Source organism: Cherax quadricarinatus, chromosome 49 (assembly GCF_038502225.1).
Source record: "Cherax quadricarinatus isolate ZL_2023a chromosome 49, ASM3850222v1, whole genome shotgun sequence".
In the NCBI taxonomy this organism is placed as follows: domain Eukaryota; kingdom Metazoa; phylum Arthropoda; class Malacostraca; order Decapoda; family Parastacidae; genus Cherax; species Cherax quadricarinatus.
This window is the reverse complement of record NC_091340.1, coordinates 3,247,439-3,268,584: the sequence shown is the minus strand read 5'-3', so window position 1 is coordinate 3,268,584 and position 21,146 is coordinate 3,247,439. Positions and strand designations below refer to the sequence as shown.

At 39.0% G+C, this 21,146-nt stretch overlaps 2 protein-coding genes across 6 annotated transcripts in view; one reads left to right on the top strand and one right to left on the bottom strand.

The window, feature by feature from the left end:
• The window catches only part of LOC128696977 (trypsin-1-like), a 185,630-nt gene that overhangs the window by 6,356 nt on the left and 158,128 nt on the right, over positions 1-21,146 (top strand). The gene's annotated exons all lie outside the window — the stretch shown is intronic.
• The window catches only part of LOC128696975 (ankyrin repeat domain-containing protein 10), a 163,272-nt gene that overhangs the window by 61,370 nt on the left and 80,756 nt on the right, over positions 1-21,146 (bottom strand). For all 5 annotated transcript variants that reach the window (XM_053788424.2, XM_053788423.2, XM_053788425.2 and 2 more), the window contains exons 4-5: positions 13,155-13,252; positions 3,678-4,448 (exon numbers count right to left, since the gene is read on the bottom strand). In XM_053788424.2, the coding sequence (XP_053644399.2) occupies positions 3,678-4,448; positions 13,155-13,252 (869 nt within the window). The remainder of the gene's footprint in view (positions 1-3,677; positions 4,449-13,154; positions 13,253-21,146) is intronic.

Below are 21,146 nucleotides of genomic sequence, written 5' to 3'. Positions count from 1 at the left end.
TCTTCTGGCAAGACAGCCACTAAAAAAAATTCCATTGCACTTTTTTTTTTTTTCAACAAGTCAGCCGTCTCCCACCGAGGCAGGGTGACCCAAAAAGAAAATACTTTAATCATCATTCAACACTTTCACCTCACTCACACATAATCACTGTTTTTGCAGAGGTGCTCAGAACACAACAGTTTAGAAGCATATACGTATAAAGATACACAACATATCCCTCCAAACTGCTAATATCCCGAACCCCTCCTTTAGAGTGCAGGCATTGTGCTTCCCATTTCCAGGACTCAAGTCTGGCTATATAAAAATAACTGGTTTCCCTGAATCCCTTCACTAAATATTACCCTGCTCACACTCCAACAGATCGTCAGGTCCCAAATACCATTCGTCTCCATTCACTCCTCTCGAACACGCTCATGCACGCCTGCTGGAAGTCAAAGCCCCTCGCCCACAAAACCTCCCTTACCCCTTCCTTCCAACCTTTTCGAGGACGACCCCTACCCCGTCTTCCTTCTACTACAGATTTAAATGCTCTCCAGGTCATTCTACTTTGATCCATTCTCTCTAAATGACCAAACCACCTCAACAACCCCTCTTCAGCCCTCTGACTAATACTTTTATTAACTCCACACCTTCTAATTTCCACACTCCGAATTTTCTGCATAATATTTACACCACACACTGCCTTTAGAAAGGACATCTCCACTGCCTCCAACCGCCTCCTCGCTGCTGCATTCACAACCCAAGCTTCACACCCATATAAGAGTGTTGGTACTACTATACTTTCATACATTCCCTTCTTTGCCTCCATAGATAGCATTTTTTGACTCCATATATACCTCAATGCACCACTCACCTTTTTTCCCTCATCAATTCTATGATTAACCTCATCCTTCATAAATCCATCCGCCGACATGTCAACTCCCAAGTATCTGAAAACATTCACTTCTTCCATACTCCTCCTCCTCAATTTGATATCCAATTTTATCTGAATCATTTGATACCCTCATCACCTTACTCTTTTCTGTGTTCACTTTCAACTTTCTACCTTTACACACACTCCCACAGGGATCAGCAACTATGCTGACACCAAACTCATCCATTAACCTTTGCAATTTTTCTTTAGAATCTCCCATAAGCACAGTATCATCAGCAAAAAGTAACTGTGTCAATTCCCATTTTGAATTTGATTCCCCATAATTTAATCCCACCCCTCTCCCGAACACCCTAGCATTTACTTCTTTTACAAACCCATCTATAAATATATTAAACAACCATGGTGACATTACACATCCCTGTCTAAGACCTACTTTTACCGGGAAGTAGTCTCCCTCTCTTCTACACACCCTAACCTGAGCCTCACTATCCTCATAAAAACTCTTTACAGAATAGGTGGTAAGTTACTAAAACTTACCACCTATTCCATATACATTGCATTAATATTTCACAATTAATGTTCAAATATGGAACCTTGCAACATCCTATTCAGTATAATTAAAGTATGTTAGACTTCTCTTAATTTTCACACAGAATTCATGACTGCACCATGGAATCACTACCTTCTGGGAGTGAGTCAACTACATTTTGTACAGCTGATGTCTGGCATGTGAAAATTTGTGCCCATTTTTACCATGGTATCTATCTGACTTATGAGTCTATTGTGTAGGCCAGGGCAAGTCATAGAACACTACATCATTATAATTATGATCAGGATGGATAATGAGAACCTTCAAAACTAGGGATGCCAAGCCCATGATGACACTCTTCAGGTCGCTTGTTCTATCTAGGCTGGAATATTGCTGCACACTAACAGCACCTTTCAAGGCAGGTGAAATTGCTGACCTAGAAAATGTTTATGAAAGCAAAAGACTCGGCAGATGATGCAACATTCCCCAATGAAAAGCAGGGGTGCCACTAGCATGATAAGAGACAACACAATAAGTGTGAGGGGCCCTAGACTGTTCAACTGCCTCCCAGCATACATAAGAAGGATTACCAATAGACCCTTGGCTGTCTTCAAGAAGGCGCTGGTCAGGCACCCAAAGTCTGTACCTGACCAGCCGGACTGTGGTTTGTACATCGGGTTGCGTGTGGCCAACAGTAACAGCCTAGTTGATCAGGCCCTGATCCACCATGAGGCCTGGTCAGACCAAGCCATGGGGGCATTGACCCCGAAACCCTCTCCAGGTATGTTCCAGGTATATACACTATGCACACACAAAAAATCAGATTTGTAAACACCTGCTGTGCAGGCAAAATGTTGCCTTAAACAAGTTTCCAATTATTGCTTGTGTGCCTTTTTCACCTACAAATATTTATAAGGTGAGGTTAATCTAAGCACACAAGAACGTACCAGTACATGTATCAGAAACTACTAGTACGTGAATCAGAGACTACCAGTAGATGTATCCGAGACTACCAGTCAATGAATTAGACTACCAGTACACGTATCAGAAACTACCACTATGTGAATCAGAGACTACCAGTAGATGTATCAGAGACTGCCAGTATGTGAATCAGAGACTACCAGTACATGTATTAGAGACTACCAATATGTGAATCAGAGACTACCAGTACATGTATCAGAAACTACCAGTATGTGAATCAGAGACTACCAGTACATGTATCAGAAGCTACGATTATGTGAATCAGAGACTACCAGTACATGTATCAGAAACTACGATTATGTGAATCAGAGACTACCAGTACATGTATGAGAAACTACGATTATGTGAATCAGAGACTACCAGTACATGTATGAGAAACTACGATTATGTGAATCAGAGACTACCAGTACATGTATCAGAAACTATGATTATGTGAATCAGAGACTACCAGTACATGCATCAGACACTACCAGTATGTGAATCAGAGGGAATGTAAACTTAGAGCTACAGTACTTACCTACAACACCCATTTATAGAAACTTTGTTGATAAAACTGTTTTTTATCTAAAGTTCTTTCACCACCACTACAGCTACAGCCACAGTTATACCATTAACATAATAGTACACCATATGTACCTTAACTTTTAATTTGATGCTGCAATACTTCATTCATACTTTAGCAAGAACGTATTGTATATAAACATCAGCATAAAGTTTTTTATAAGCTGAGCAAAACATCTTACATAATCATAAGAATGTGCAGATTTATTTAGCAAGCCTGGAAAATTATTAACTATAAATATGGCATCAGTTTGCTGGGATGAAATTGCATATTGCATTTAAAATAAACTATTTCATAGTATATTTCTTAGGATGCCTATTACAAAATACAGTCAAATAAGTTGAAGTGAAAAATGGTTCCAGTCTGCTCAAATATAAGAACATTCAGTAAGTAATTTATGTACTGTTATTCACAATTGTTTCTACAATCAAATTCTCTATTCACAGAGATAAAAATATTTATATTTTTATGAAGTTCTCATAATAGTAAGTCCAAACTTGGTTCACTTTGCAGTGACTCCTGAGAAAGTAAGAGGAGGAGGGTAGTGGTTAAATATATGCCATGTGTTAGGGAGAGAGGCTGTGGTAAACATTTCACATCACATGCATACTTATCATCCATACCACAACTACATTTTACCTTATCAACAAATTTACAATTGCACACAGTAACCCTTGAGACATTTTCAGGCCTAATGAAACTCTCACTCAACAAAACAGATGATTTCTTACCCTCAGTTCTCATGCGCTTCATCTCTGGAATAAATCCTTCTTCTCTTGATCTTTTGCAGCCTGCTATTGGAATGTGGTTTTGTGAAACTCCAGGGTTAAGGGTAACGTCTTCTCCCATCTTACTGTGTGCTTTTAATGTACATTCATCTGTGCCATTTAGATTATTTTCACTTGTAATACCAGGGATTACTTTAGCACTCTGGCCATTAGTGACACTGGCCATGTTTCCAAGAGTGTGGCCACTTGCAAATCCAAGAACAGTTCCAATTACATGTCCATTAGTAAAACCAACTGTGATGTTATCTGCATGGCCATTCATTGGTTCAGACTGAGAACCATTTACAGTGACATTAGTAAAGCTGGACTCAGAGCCCTGTGTGTGATTGACTGCAGTTCCATTGCAGTTATCATTAACTGGAGTCATGTCTGTCTCCATGTCACAATCCATGTCAGATTGCATGTTTTGGCCATCAATGAAATTATTTGCTTGGCCATTCACTTGCCCATTATCTTGACATTTTGCAGGCTGAAATCCATAATAGCCATTAGATGAACTGCATGTACCACTGCTGCCATCACCATTGGTAGCAAGTGCATGTCCATTTACAGTGGTTACACAAGACAAATTAGTAGTAGTTGCACCATTTGTAAGTACAGGGAGGGCTTTATTAGTGACAAGAGCAGACTGGACACAGTGTGGGAAGACTCCCCCATTAAGACCATGAGCTGGAACACTACGACTGATGGAGCCATTCACTTCTGCTGTCAAACCTGGTAAAATAAGGATAAATAAATTAATTTTGGAAATTTTTAAGTTATAAATGATCATGATAAATATAAAAAACATTAAATCAAACTCATTTATTTTATTACAAAAGATGATACTGCCCTGCAGTCTTTTCTCAAAAACTTTTTTAACTCTACCAATTCCGGTGTCAACTTCTAATACTGTATCAGATGAGAAATGCTTTACCATATAATTATCTAAGGCATTTACAAAAAATGGAACATGATGATTACAATAGCCTAATGCCAGGAAATTTATATTATACAAAATATTTTACCAATATATTTAAAAACATACCAGATATATTAATAAAATATTTTGTATGCAAGTGGTTTGGACATTCAGCAAGCATGTATGAGAGTGGTAGATAGAAGTGAGTGGAGGCAAGTGGTTTTTATGACTTGAGCTGTTTGGAGTGTGAGGAAGGTAACATTTATGAAGGGATTCTGGGAAACTGGTTAGCTGGACTCGAGTCCTAGAGGTGGTAAGTACAGTGCCTACACTCTAAAGAAGGGGAGGGGATATTGTAGTTTTGAACTGTAGTATCGGCACACTTCTGGCAAGACAGTGATGAAGCGAACGATGGTGAGAGTGTTTCTTCTTTTTCGGATCACCCTACCTAAGTGGGAGACAGCCAGTGTTAAAAAAAATTAAAAGTAGAAAAAATTGTGTATGTGTTGTGAGTTGCTGATCTAGTAATTGCAGAGTTGATGTATCTGGAAACTTTAAGCTGTATATCATACTAACCAAGCCAGTTTTTATTTAGGAATCTACAAATGGTTTTACAAATTATATTATTTTATTTATTAACACATCGGTCGTCTCCCACCAAGGCAGGGTGGCCTGAAAAAGAAAAACTTTCACCATCATTTACTCCATCATTGTCTTGCCAGAGACATGCATACACTACAGTATAAAACTGCAACATTAACACCCCTCCTTCAGAGTGCAGACACTGTACTTCCCATCTCCAGGACTCAAATCCAGCCTGCCGGTTTCCCTGAATCCCTTCATAAATGTTACCTTGCTCACACTCCAACAGCACGTCAAGTCCTAACAACCATTTGTCTCTATTCACTCCTATCTAACACGCTCATGCATGCTTGCTGGAAGTCAAAGCCCCTAGCACACAAAACTTGCTTTACCTCCTCCCTCCAACCTTTCCTAGGCCAATCCCTACCCCACCTTCCCTCCACTACAGATTTGTACACTCTTGAAGCCATTCTATTTCCTTCCATCCTCTCTACATGTCTGAACCACCTCAACCCCTCCTCATCCCTCTGGATAATAGTTTTGGTAATCCTGCACTTCTTCCTAATTTCCAAGCTACGAATTCTCTGCATTATATTCACACCATATATTGCCTTCAGACATGACATCTCCACTGCCTCCAGCCTTCTCCTTGTTGCAACATTCACCACCCATGTTTCTCATCCATATAAGAACATTGGTATAACTATACTCTCATACATTCCCCTCTTTGCTTCCATGGACAAAGTTCTTCATCTCCACAGACTCCTAAGTGCACCACTCACCTTTTTCCTCTCATCTAAAAATAGTAGTATGAATCTGAACAATGGGTGTGAGGGGACACGTCAACAGTGTAATACTTATGTAGTATATAGTGTTATAGCTCTATTTTATAGGCAGATTCCCTAGCCAAGCCTAGTCATGTGACCCCCTTTGGAACAACGCACTTAGGTCATCGGCCGGGGGCTTCTCCCTCACTCTCATCCAGACCTAGCACATGGACAGGGTGGGCTCTGTCACAATTATCCATACAATGCCTCCATAAAAGTCAACAGTTGTTTCCTTTGCTACCACTGTTTCTATTAAACCCCATAACACACACACAGATGCGAGCATACATATAAAGGGTATGATACACATTTCTTCTCTGATTAATGCATTGTGACAGCACAACCAGACTGACACTAGCAACAGCCTTCTACTACTCCTACCTCTGCTGATGCAACCAATGATTATCTTCCTATCCAACGACATACCTATGGTCTGCGACCTAGGACAGTAGTACATTTCTGTGATGTTGACAACCCAATCTGTCCAATTCCTTTGCTGACTGCACTGCCTTCTTGCTGAAATGGTCATCAACACTCATACTAAGCTGCCTCACTATCGCTGTACCAAGCTGCCTCACTATCGCTGTACCAAGCTGCCTCACTATCACTGTACCAAGCTCCCTCACTATCACTGCACTGAGCTGCCTCATGAACAAAACAGACCCAGGGAACTGGCATCATATCAGTGTACTGATAAAATGCAGGTATCTTCTGCATCCAGTTACCCAGGCCCCTTACATCCTTTCAGAGGCCTAGAAGCTGTAACTCAACACACTTCAAAGGCCCAGGAACACCCTCAACACCCTCCAGAGGCCTAGGAGCTATAACTCAACGTATTCCGGTGGCTTGTAAAATGTAAGCCAACATGCTCAAGAGGTGAAGGAGCTGTAGCCCAACACTCTCAAGAGGCCTGCAACTCAACCATTTCAATCACATCTAAAATTTGAGACCAACTACATGAGGCATTATGAAGGTAACATTTCGACAAGCGTTGCTCGTGAACCAGTTTGTACAACAATGTTAAGCACGTGCAACCTATCTGCACAAAACTGAGTCAGTTAATTTTGAAGGAACAATAGGATTAATGGTTTTCAGAGGGTGTTAGGGTATTTGTTATTAAGCACAAACTGTTTAGCCTATCTTCAGGAAATTCTCAAAATTGAATGCCCTAGGCTTTGTTGTGCTGGACTGCCTAAGCTTTAGTTTTTATAAAATAAAGCTTGATTTAGGCCTACTTTTATAAAACATTTGGGGTATAATAACTGAACTAACAGTACTAGACAGTAGGACCCCTGTATCTGCAGGGAATACTTCCGAAGGACCTGACGCGGATACCGAAACCGTGGATAGTAGTGAACCCTACTTATGAGTCCTATACATTTTTTTTTTTTTTTCAACAAGTCGGCCGTCTCCCACCGAGGCAGGGTGACCCAAAAAAGAAAGAAAATCCCCAAAAAGAAAATATATTCATCATTCAACACTTTCACCACACACACATTATCACTGCTTTTGCAGAGGTGCTCAGAATACAACAGTTTAGAAGCATATACATGTACGTATAAAGATACACAACATATCCCTCCAAACTGCCAATATCCCAAACCCCTCCTTTAAAGTGCAGGCATTGTACTTCCCATTTCCAGGACTCAAGTCCGACTATATGAAAATAACCGGTTTCCCTGAATCCCTTCACTAAATATTACCCTGCTCACACTCCAACAGATCGTCAGGTCCCAAGTATCATTCATCTCCATTCACTCCTATCTAACACGCTCGTGCACGCTTGCTGGAAATCCAAGCCCCTCGCCCACAAAACCTCCTTTACCCCCTCTTTCCAACCCTTTTGAGGACGACCCCTACTCCTCCTTCCTTCCCCTATAGATTTATATGCTTTCCATGTCATTCTACTTTGATCCATTCTCTCTAAATGACCAAACCACCTCAACAACCCCTCTTCTGCCCTCTGACTAATACTTTAACTCCACACCTTCTCCTAATTTCCACACTCCGAATTTTCTGCATAATATTTACACCACACATTGCCCTTAGACAGGACATCTCCACTGCCTCCAACCGTCTCCTTGCTGCTGCATTTACCACCCAAGCTTCACATCCATATAAGAGTGTTGGTACTACTATACTTTCATACATTCCCTTCTTTGCCTCCATAGATAACGTTTTTTGACTCCACATATACCTCAACGCACCACTCACCTTTTTTCCCTCATCAATTCTATGATTAACCTCATCCTTCATAAATCCATCCGCTGACACGTCAACCCCCAAGTACAGTGGACCCCCGGTTAACGATTTTAATCCGTGCAAGAGGGGTAATTGTTATGCGAAATAATCGCTATGTGAATGAATTTTCCCCATAAGAAATAATGGAAATCAAATTAATCCGTGCAAGACACCCAAAAGTATGAAAAAAAAAATTTTACCACATGAAATATACATTTTCCCACACACAAAGAGAAGGATACATGCACAATAGTAGAGTAGTACATGCACAGTATATATTGTGCATGTACTAGTCTACTAAATGAAGAATAAATGACACTTACCTTTATTGAAGATGCAGCAATGACTGATGAGACACTGTGTCCTGGGAGTGCCTTTTCCTCCTGAGTACTGTAGGTCCTGTTTGGCATTTTCTTCCAGAACAGGCCTTATCACACTGTGTATGCCACTACAATTCTTAAATCTCTCAAACCAACCTTTGCTGGCTTTAAATTCACCAATATGAGCACTAGTTCCAGGCATTTTTCCCTGTTCACCTGGGTGTTAGTCGACTTGTGTGGGTTGCATCCTGGGAGACAAGATTAAGGACCCCAATGGAAATAAGTTAGACAGTCTTCGATGACACTGACTTTTTTGGGTTATCCTGGGTGGCAAATCCTCTGGGGTTAATTGTTTCTTGGTATTCTCAATAAGCCACACCAACAACGGTGCTACAGCAGCAGCAGCAGCTGACAGTGCAGCAGCAGCAGCAGCAGCTGACAGTGCTGCAGTAGCAGCAGCAGCAGCTGTACCACCAATAGTAGCGATGGTTGATTGGGGTTTATTATACAACCTGGCCAGCTCGGAGACATGCACTCCACTTTCATACTTATCAATGATCTTTTTCTTCATCTCTATTGTAATTCTCACCCTTATTGCTGTAGGGTTGGCACTAGAAGCTTTCTTGGGGCCCATGGTCACTTATTTTCCAGAAAAAGCACCGAAAACACTGTAATAATACGAAATATTCCGATTGTATGCTTGGATGTTACCGCGGAGGCTGGCTGGTAAACAATGCCACCGGCGGAACATGTGAGCGTGGCTCAGGCCGCACATTGGACGCGTCTCGGACGAAAATCGGTAAGCGGGTTTTTAAGCGGTATGTGAGGCAAAATTTTTGCAATTAAAGTAAGCGGTATGCGAAATAATCGCTATGTGATGCCATCGTTATGCGGGGGTCCACTGTATCTGAAAACATTCACTTCTTCCATACTCCTCCACCCCAATTTGATATCCAATTTTTCTTTATCTAAATCATTTGATACCCTCATCACCTTACTCTTTTCTATGTTCACTTTCAACTTTCTACCTTTACACACATTCTCAAACTCATCCACTAGCCTTTGTAATTTTTCTTTAGAATCTCCCATAAGCACAGTATCATCAGCAAAAAGTAACTGTGTCAATTCCCATTTTGAATTTGATTCCTCATAATTTAATCCCACCCCTCTCCCGAACACCCTAGCATTTACTTCTTTTACAACCCCATCTATAAATATATTAAACAACCATGGTGACATTACACATCCCTGTCTAAGACCTACTTTTACCGGGAAGTATTCTCCCTCTCTTCTACACACCCTAACCTGAGCCTCACTATCCTCATAAAAGCTCTTTACAGCATTTAGTAACTTACCACCTATTCCATATACTTGCAACATCTGCCACATTGCTCCTATATCCACTCTATCATATGCCTTTTCTAAATCCATAAATGCAATAAAAACTTCCCTACCTTTATCTAAATACTGTTCACATATATGCTTCAATGTAAACACTTTATCTACACATCCCCTACCCACTCTGAAGCCTCCCTGCTCATCCGCAATCCTACATTCTGTCTTACCTCTAATTCTTTCAATTATAACCCTACCGTATACTTTTCCTGGTATACTCAGTAAACTTATTCCTCTATAATTTTTACATTCTCTTTTGTCCCCTTTCCCTTTATATAAAGGGACTATACATGCTCTCCGCCAATCCCTAGGTACCTTCCCCTCTTTCATACATTTATTAAATAAAAGTACCAACCACTCCAACACTATATCCCCCCCCTGCTTTTAACATTTCTGTCATGATCCCATCAGTTCCAGCTGCTTTACCCCCTTTTATTCTACGTAATGCCTAACGTACCTCCACCACACTTGCATTCTGCTCTTCTTCACTCCTAAAAGATGGTATACCTCCCTGGCCAGTGCATGAAATTACCGCCTCCCTTTCTTCCTCAACATTTAAAAGTTCCTCAAAATATTCTCGCCATCTACCTAATACCTCCCTCTCCCCATCTACTAACTCCCCTACTCTGTTTTTAACTGACAAATCCATACTTTCCCTAGGCTTTCTTAACTTGTTTAACTCACTCCAAAATTTTTTCTTATTTTCATTAAAATTTCTTGACAGTGCCTCTCCCACTCTATCATCTGCTCTCCTTTTGCACTCTCTCACCACTCTCTTCACCTTTCTTTTACTCTCCATATACTCTGCTCTTCTTATAACACTTCTGCTTTGTAAAAACCTCTCATAAGCTACCTTTTTCTCTTTTATCACACCCTTTACTTCATCATTCCGCCAATCACTCCTCTTTCCTCCTGCCCCCACCCTCCTATAACCACAAACTTCTGCCCCACATTCTAATACTGCATTTTTAAAACTATTCCATCCACCCTCAACCCCCCCACTACTCATGTTTGCACTAGCCCACCTTTCTGCCAATAGTCGCTTGTATTTCTCCCGAACTTCCTCCTCCCTTAGTTTATACACTTTCACCTCCCTCTTGTTGTTGCCACCTTCCTCTTTTCCCATCTACCTCTTACTCTAACTGTAGCTACAACTAAATAATGATCCGATATATCAGTTGCCCCTCTATAAACATGTACATCCTGGAGCCTACCCATCAACCTTTTATCCACCAATACATAATCTAACAAAACTACTTTCATTACGTGCTACATCATACCTTGTATATTTATTTATCCTCTTTTTCATAAAATATGTATTACTTATTACCAAATTTCTTTCTACACATAGCTCAATTAAAGGCTCCCCATTTACATTTACCCCTGGCACCCCAAATTTACCTACTACTCCCTCCATAACATTTTTACCCACTTTAGCATTGAAATCCCCAACCACCATTATTCACACTTGATTCAAAACTCCCCACGCATTCACTCAACATTTCCCAGAATCTCTCTCTCTCCTCTACACTTCTCTCTTCTCCAGGTGCATACACGCTTACTATAACCCACTTTTCACATCCAATCTTTATTTTACTCCACATAATCCTTGAATTTATACATTTGTAGTCCGTCTTTTCCTGCCATAGCTTATCCTTCAACATTATTGCTACTCCTTCTTTAGCTCTAACTCTATTTGAAACCCCTGACCTAATCCCATTTATTCCTCTCCATTGAAACTCTCCCACCCCCTTCAGCTTTGTTTCACTTAAAGCCAGGACATCCAGCTTCTTCTCATTCATAACATCCACAATCATCTCTTTCTTATCATTTGCACAACATCCACGCACATTCAGACTTCCCACTTTGTCAATTTTCTTATACATACCTATTATAAAGTTTAATTGACGAAGCATGCACAATAAATGGAGAATTATCACTTTTTCACTGATGGAAAGCACGTCATGGCTTCTCCATCACTACTTTTGCACTTTGAGGCCATTATTAAGTCTGCCTGAAATGCCTAGGCATGCTAGTGGCTTTCTTCGTACTTCATATTTTGTAAAATGTAAACCATACATTGTAAACTTTACAAAGAAATAAAAATTTTGAATTTTGAATTCTGAATTTTGAAAATTAAGGGTTATTTTCGGGCCACGGTAAACCACAGATAACTGAAACAGTGGATACCAGACCTGCAGATACAGGGGTCCTACTGTATATATTAATACAGAACTATGTAGCATCTAAAAAAAAAAAAAAGGCTTAATGGATATGCATACAGACTGATGTGGTATAACAAACCAACACAATATATATACATATATATGCAAAACAACCACTCTGAAAGAATAGAGAAATTCCAAGCACTTTCGTGACTACTCACATTATCCTTGATAATGTGAGTAGTCACGAAAGCACTTGGAATTTCTCTATTCTTTCAGAGTGGTTGTTTTGCATATTCTGAAATCACCTGTTTACTGTGATCTGATTGCATACATATATATGTTATTTATAGGTGGTAGGTTGGTAGACAGCAACCGCCCAGGGAGTAACTACCATCCTGCCAAGCGAGTGTAAAACGAAAGCCTGTAATTGTTTTACATGATGGTAGGATTGCTGGTGTCTTTTGTCTGTCTCATAAACATGCAAGATTTCAGGTACGTCTTGCTACTTCTACTTACACTTAGGTCACACTACACGTACATGTACAAGCACACCCCTTTGGGTTTTCTTCTATTTTCTTTCTAGTTCTTGTTCTTGTTTATTTCCTCTTATCTCCATGGGGAAGTGGAACAGAATTCTTCCTCCATAAGCCATGCGTATTGTAAGAGGCGACTAAAATGCTGGGAGCAAGGGACTAGTAACCCCTTCTCCCGTATAAATTACTAAATTTAAAAAGAGAAACTTCCGTTTTTCTTTTTGGGCCACCCTGCCTTGGTGGGATACGGCCGGTTTGTTGAAAAAAAAAAAAATATGTATATGTTATTCCTGCCATATTTCACAAATCTATTAAGTGGAACTTACTCTGTAACCATAAACTACACATCTATAAAAATCTTAAGTTCAACACAGATTAATGAATATCAATTTAGTAATTAAGTAATTAATTGCACACAGACAAAATAAAGTTTAATAGTAATTAGGATCCTACCTTGCTTTCCTTCCAGTTGCAACAGGTGATCAGCAAGGGCTCTGTAACTGCATGCATTTGCAAGTTGAGCAGCTGTCTGGCAATTGTTGTTTCGAAGTCTGAAAATACAGTACGTAAGTTCTAGTTAGCTTACACAAAGAAAGAGTCAATATCACGCATACTTTTTAAATATGGTTTAAACCATTTTCTATTTTCTTCCTCAATACCATAAAAACATTTTATACTTCAGCACAATGATCCATATTAGCACTGCTCTATCAGATCCAAACTGAAATTAGCTTTCTGGATTTGTGAAAACCATTAAAAATATGTAGAATGTCTTGGCTTGATAAACTACTACAGGAAGAGTAACCTGCAAAAGTATGTCTACAAAGTACGTTGTTGGCAGCCACCTTCTGCTTTCTATTTTTCTTTCTTGTGCATATATTTGCATTAAGAGCTGGGCTCTAAGCACCAGTTCATAGACATTATTAGTCAAAGGAAGTAGCTAGTCCCAGTAGTTAGCCATCATAGAGCCAATAAAGCATTTAAATTACTGGGAATGCCTTAAAGTCTTAAATATGTACTCATTGGAGTGGAGGAGAGAGATACATGATAATATATAACTGAAAAGTACTTGAGGGAATGGTCCCAAATATGCACACTGCCATAACATACTGGAGTGAGAGATATGGGAGGACATTCAAAATAAATTCAGTGAATAATAAAATGTTGAATAATCTGGGGCCACATCCATGGCCCAGATTATTCAACATCTTACTATTAGATATCAGAAACACTGCTGGTACAAGTGTAGAAGTTTTCAAGAGGAAGCTGAACAAGTACATATTTTCACCAGGTGCCAGATCAACCAGGCTGTGATGGATATGTGGGGCAGCAGGCCTCCAGAAGCAACAGCCTGATTGACCAGGCTAGCATCAGACGAGTCTGGCTCATGGCCAGGCTCTGGGAGTAGAAAGACTCTCGAAACTCATCAAAGAGGTTGTGAGACCAATGAATTAGAGCTCAGCTGTGACCTATGATATATCTATGACACTTTTAACAATTTTTATGCCTACAGTCCTACCCAGGGACAGGCTATTCTGCTGACTGCTTGTTCAACCAGGCTGTTGGCAGCCCACTAACTCCCATATCTAGTACAGCTTGATTGATCCGGAATGTGTTGGAGGTAGTGATCCAGTTTCTACTTGATACACTTGTTCCAGCAATATTTCTGATATCTGATGAAGCATGTTGAATAGTACTGGACAACATATGTTGGCACAGTATTATCTTATTGTGCCCATGAAACTCCTGTGGCTTCATTTTCACACTTCCATATCTCTTTCTCTAGTATGTTTCTATGGTAGTACGTAGATTTGGGACTAGGCCTCGAGTATCTTCCATGTATAGTACACATAATCTGGTATCTCTTGACTCAAGAAATCGTAATGACACGATTGCAAATAAACCATACCCCCGGCCGGGATTCAATCCCGGCCGGGGGTATGGTTCTGGTATCTCTTCACTGCAGTACTTTCCAGTACTTTGGGGTGCTTCACATAGCTTAAATGGTTTAATAACAGTACGAGGACAGTGAATGATCCTTGTATCATCTCCGGCTCTGAAATCTCTCCTGCCTTGAACAGAGCTATGAACACTGAATATTCTATGAGAAAACACAAGTGATTTTAACAACACACATTGGTGTTATTTCTCTTGATATGAAAGTTCTCATTGTTTAGCTAGACCTTTTTTTATTTTCCCAGCACCAGTCTCAATGTGTCCTCCATATGAGAATTTGACATTATTATATCTAAGTCTCGCACATATTATTTTCATTCTATAAGATGATCCTCTTGTGTTTTGTAGTGAGTGCTCACTGAGTTCCTCATTCTTTCCATATCTGAACAGCTGGAATTAATCAACAGTCAATCTTAATTTCTATTGCTCAATGGAAGAATTTGTTGATACATACTTGCAAATTTTTAATGTCTTCTACAAAAGCAATTTTCATGCTTGTTCTAGTGGTATGTTGCACTTTGTGAATTTTTTTTAACATGCTGGCCGTTTCCAACCGAGGTAGGGTGACCCAAAAAAGAAGAAACACTTTCAGCATGACTCACTCCACTGTCTTGCCAGAAGCATGCTGATGCTACAGTTAAAAAACTGCAACATATCTCCACCCCTCCTTCAGAGTACAGGCACTGTACTTCCCACCTCCAGGACTAAGTCCATTAATCAGGCCCTGATATTGCAAGTGTGAGTACGTTTTCTATTTCCTTTTCTAATTCTGGGGAAGGGTGCTTATATCAGTGCACTTAGCAACGTACTTGTTTACTGATGCCTCGGACTTATGACGGGCTCTCTGACCAGTATTCATACCTAAATAATGTATAATAGAGCTGATTTCCTCTATTCTGTTTATTTCAATATACAGTACACTACTGTATAAACATTTAAAAATATACCAGAAATGTTATAAATGGTGCAAAGGTGACATTAAAACAATATCAAAGATGGTTGACACAAACTCTCTACCATTATAGTATACTCCTCACTTAGTGATGAATTCGTTTAATGATGTGGTCTTAGGAACGGAACTCCGTCGTTAAGTGAGGAGAGGCTGTATATGATTGGTAGTGTGGGCAGAGGTAATGAAAAAAAAAAAAAATTTATTCTCATCCCTGCTGTCATTTAGTGGACTGTTAGTACATTGATTCATACTGGTTTTTCAAAATTTTGCTCATTTCTTTTTCATCATTTGTATATGAAATGTGCAGTGGACCAATTCTCTAGGTGGATTTTTAATTGGATTTTGTATGTGTAGAAATAGTTATGATTTTTGTTGGTTTCCCAGATGGCTATTTGTTCCTTCTGTGCTTCTCTTGTCTGGCATAGTACAGTGGTACCTCAAGTTTCAAACAGCTCCCAACTCGAACAATTATGCAAGTGTATTTTTGTAAGTGCTTTTATAAGCGTATTTTTGGGGGTCTGAAATGGACTAATCTAATTTACATTATTCCTCATGGGAACAAATTCTTTTGGTATCGGCACTCGAACAGCCCTCTGGAACGAATTAAGTTTGTAACTCGAGGTACCACTGTATATATGTTTTAGTTTCTGCTCTATATCAGTAACTGCTCCATGTATATGATCTTTCCTTTGCTGTTTTATGCTCATTTTTAAACAAATCAGTAACCATTTTTCTTTTGTGCATTCTTCTAAGTTCTCTTTCAATATCTGATTAGTTTTTCTCAGTGGGATACCTTTTTCAGGACTATTTCCCAGAAAATGTCTGACAGTTCTTGTTCATTTTGTCCCATTCAAATCCCTGACTGTTGAATATGATACAATACAATACAACTTTAGTTCTTTTCTGTAGTATACAAAATGTAGTTTACATGTAATAAAATATTGTTAAGCATAAAAGAAAGCCAGTGATCATCCCTGCAATTTGGCTCTTTCCTAGGTTTTCTACACACGGATTTATGCTTGTCAGTACTTCAGTGAGGTTGTTGTCGGAGATTATTGTATTTGAGACCATGTCTCTATTAGATCCTCAATGTTCAAGAAGATTAAGTCTAAGTGTACAGTACTTTCATTTCTAGGTTCTGTTATCTGTAGTTCAAAATAAACCTTTCACAAGTCTCTAATTGTTTCTGGTACGCATCTGTTGGGCAAAAATGTTTCCAGGTACTATTTCTGGTAAGAGTTGTCTACCATTTAACATTTAGGTTAAAATATCTGAGGACAATAATATTTTAGAGGAGTTTTAAAGGATTTCAAAGTAGCTAATTATATGTCCTATCTGTTTAGAGCAAAGAATTCCTCTGTCAATGCTAACGGTGGTTAATATGCAAGGTCAACGACCACATTCTTTTTCTCTACTTTAATACCTTTTACTGCTACTTGATCATTTGATCATTTCAACAGTTCTGTACAACACGATGAGTCTCTTACATAGATTCCCACTCCTACCTGTTACTTATTTACTCTCTCACATCTACATCAATTGCAGTTCTGCACCTATAACATTGCATTTGCATCTGTGACGAGCCCATTTATATACTTTTTTTTTTTTTTTTTTTTTAAACAAGTCGGCCGTCTCCCACCGAGGCAGGGTGACCCAAAAAAGAAAGAAAATCCCCAAAAAGAAAATACTTTCATCATCATTCAATACTTTCACCACACTCGCACATTATCACTGTTTTTGCAGAGGTGCTCAGAATACAACAGTCTAGAAGCATACACATATAAAGATACACAACATATCCCTCCAAACTGCCAATATCCCAAACCCCTCCTTTAAAGTGCAGGCATTGTACTTCCCATTTCCAGGACTCAAGTCCAACTATATGAAAATAACCGGTTTCCCTGAATCCCTTCACTAAATATTACCCTGCTCACACTCCAACAGATCGTCAGGTCCCAAGTACCATTCGTCTCCATTCACTCCTATCTAACACGCTCACGCACGCTTGCTGGAAGTCCAAGCCCCTTACCCACAAAACCTCCTTTACCCCCTCTCTCCAACCCTTTCGAGGACGACCCCTACCCCGCCTTCCTTCCCCTATAGATTTATATGCTTTCCATGTCATTCTACTTTGATCCATTCTCTCTAAATGACCAAACCACCTCAACAACCCCTCTTCTGCCCTCTGACTAATACTTTTATTAACTCCACACCTTCTCCTAATTTCCACACTCCGAATTTTGTGCATAATATTTACACCACACATTGCCCTTAAACAGGACATCTCCACTGCCTCCAACCGTCTCCTCGCTGCTGCATTTACCACCCAAGCTTCACACCCATATAAGAGTGTTGGTACTACTATACTTTCATACATTCCCTTCTTTGCCTCCATAGATAACGTTTTTTGACTCCACATATACCTCAACGCACCACTCACCTTTTTTCCCTCATCAATTCTATGATTAACCTCATCCTTCATAAATCCATCCGCCGACACGTCAACTCCCAAGTATCTGAAAACATTCACTTCTTCCATACTCCTCCTCCCCAATTTGATATCCAATTTTTCTTTATCTAAATCATTTGACACCCTCATCACCTTACTCTTTTCTATGTTCACTTTCAACTTTCTACCTTTACACACATTCCCAAACTCACCCACTAACCTTTGCAATTTTTCTTTAGAATCTCCCATAAGCACAGTATCATCAGCAAAAAGTAACTGTGTCAATTCCCATTTTGAATTTGATTCCCCATAATTTAATCCCACCCCTCTCCCAAACACCCTAGCATTTACTTCCTTTACAACCCCATCTATAAATATATTAAACAACCATGGTGACATAACACATCCCTGTCTAAGACCTACTTTTACCGGGAAGTAGTCTCCCTCTCTTCTACACACCCTAACCTGAGCCTCACTATCCTCATAAAAACTCTTTACAGCATTTAATAACTTACCACCTATTCCATATACTTGCAACATCTGCCACATTGCTCCTCTATCCACTCTATCATATGCCTTTTCTAAATCCATAAATGCAATAAAAACTTCCCTATCTTTATCTAAATACTGTTCACATATATGCTTCAATGTAAACACCTGATCTACACATCCCCTACCCACTTAATTTTATTTATTTTTGTTTTTAAATCCTGAATATCAGCAAAAATAGAAATGAAGATACTGTATACCATACCATCTGAGATGTTTGGATTATGAGGCTTTGTTAGTACCACCAGTACTGTGTGATGCTTTAATAGGCTCTTAGTTTATACATCCCTGTTTTCTGCAGTTCTGGTTGTACGTACTGTGGACTGTTGTAGGTTTGACCTTGTTATGTGAAAAACTGCTTCACTGCAGTACATTGCTATATATCTCTGTACCTTGTTGTCTCATGCTGGTTGTTCATTTCATCCTTTAGATCATTTCTCTCTACCTAAAATTTTTCTTCACTGACCATGCATATATTTGCCTGTCAATGCAGGCGTACCTTTGTGTAGTAAGAGAACCGCAAGAGATTAGCTTCCATGAATTTAAATTCTTCCTCAGAATAAATTAATGACAGATGCTTCATTGACAAGTTAAAGAACTACTCTCATGAAAGTTTGCATCATAATCAACTCATCTTCCACACAAACTTGAAAATACAAAATGCTATTCACAGTGCAACAGTTCACTGGAATAACTGTAACTACACTTGTGGTCTACTCCTTCAAGAAGCTAGCATTCGTACAACTCCAGCATTTAGTTTTGTATACATTAATGCCATTCTGCAGCCTAATGCAGAGAGAGTTGACTTTGTGCATAAGGAAAAACACTCATTTCCTACCTTCCTAAATTCTGAGATGCCATAACATCTTTGCAGATTGCCTGTCTGAGTATTACACTGCTGCACCAGTGGGAATAGGGCATTTTTCTGTATCTGGTGGAATGTTGTAGAACTTTAGGTATGAACTTTTTCTCAACATTTCAAAATCACATACGTCTAAATTTTGTCTCACCATACCTAAACCTATTAGTTAGGTCAATGGATGCGATGTTACTGATCTGGACCAAATTCAAGTTTCCATAGCTCTTCTCTCTAGTTCCAGTGCTAAAGAAAGTAGTGGTCTTCATTCATAAGTCACACATGCAATGCATTCTCTTTGTTCCAAGGAGACCTCTATAGCTTTTGTTCCTGAAGGAGGAGAGTTATGTACATCACAAGGAACTGCTATCAGAGGACACACTTCAGGGCCAAGTTCACATGAAACACGTATACGGTACATAGCTTTTAAGACATTCTTTATACCGTCTGAGTCAGGATTATCTTTCGAGGAAGAAATTCGTGGGTGACCATTGCATGTCAGTGTGAGACAAAATGAAAAGTTTAGGTTCTTCTTAGAGGAAAATAAACATTGCATTATTTTTCTTTTCCCAGTGGAAGATTTTGTTGACAGCTGATAGGACACTGAAAAACTAGTCAGGATTGAATCTTGAATCTGTAACAGTCACTGATATTTTGAATTAGTTTGAATAAGCAGTCTGACTTTAATGAATTCTAATTAGAATTTCAATAAAGGATAGCAATTATTTTTCAAAAGACAAAATTCTTTAAGAAATTTTGAATTCCTGAAATTTGTACTTTTCTGAATAAGAACAAAAAAATTGCTTAAGAAAGATTTATTGAAATTAAAATTAAAATTTTTATTTCTTTAAAAATAAAACTGTACAAAATTAGATGACGTGCACTGCATTATTAATTATGGAAAGCCCCTAGCTATGCAGAGCATTTTTGGCTTAATGAAAAATTAGAACATAAAACTACTTTAGATTATCCAAATGTGAGATTTGTATATATTATTATAAGCAGACAGATTTACAGTATTGGAAACTGAAATTTTCACTTCCTCTTGCCTGTCTATTTTATGTATTTTGCCTTGTCTTAGCTTGCTGAGGAAGACCTCATTCTTGTTCCTCAATATAACATTGTGCTGGATGCCTTCTTTATACTCAAATTATGCTTGCTGACAAAGGCCTCACTCTTGTTCTTTAACACAATGTTCTGCTGTCTCTTGTCTCATTGATAACAGCCAAATTAATAAGCAAAATTCTTTTACAAGTTTTCTTGGCAACCATTCAAGAGTTTTTAACACTTAAGGCATTCGTAATGTTTGTTGAAGATGTTATAAAATGCCAGTCTCTCATGGATGCCAAATTTACAGAGAAAACATACTGTCAGCTTCTTACGGATGGCAGGTTTATAGAGGAATCATATCATCAATCTCTCACGGATGACAAGTTTATAGAGGGAACATATTGTCAACCTCTCATGGATGGCAAGTTTATAGAGGGAACATATCATCAACCTCTCATGGATGGCAAGTTACAAGAGGAAACAAGCCACAGATACAGAAATCATGCAAAATTATTGATAAATGTAATTGTCAATAATCTTATTCTTTTACTGTAAAAATATAGTAACTAATTTATTACTGCATTGCTTGTTTTGAAACTGTGTCTCATGTCACCAGAAAAATCTTCTCTTTAA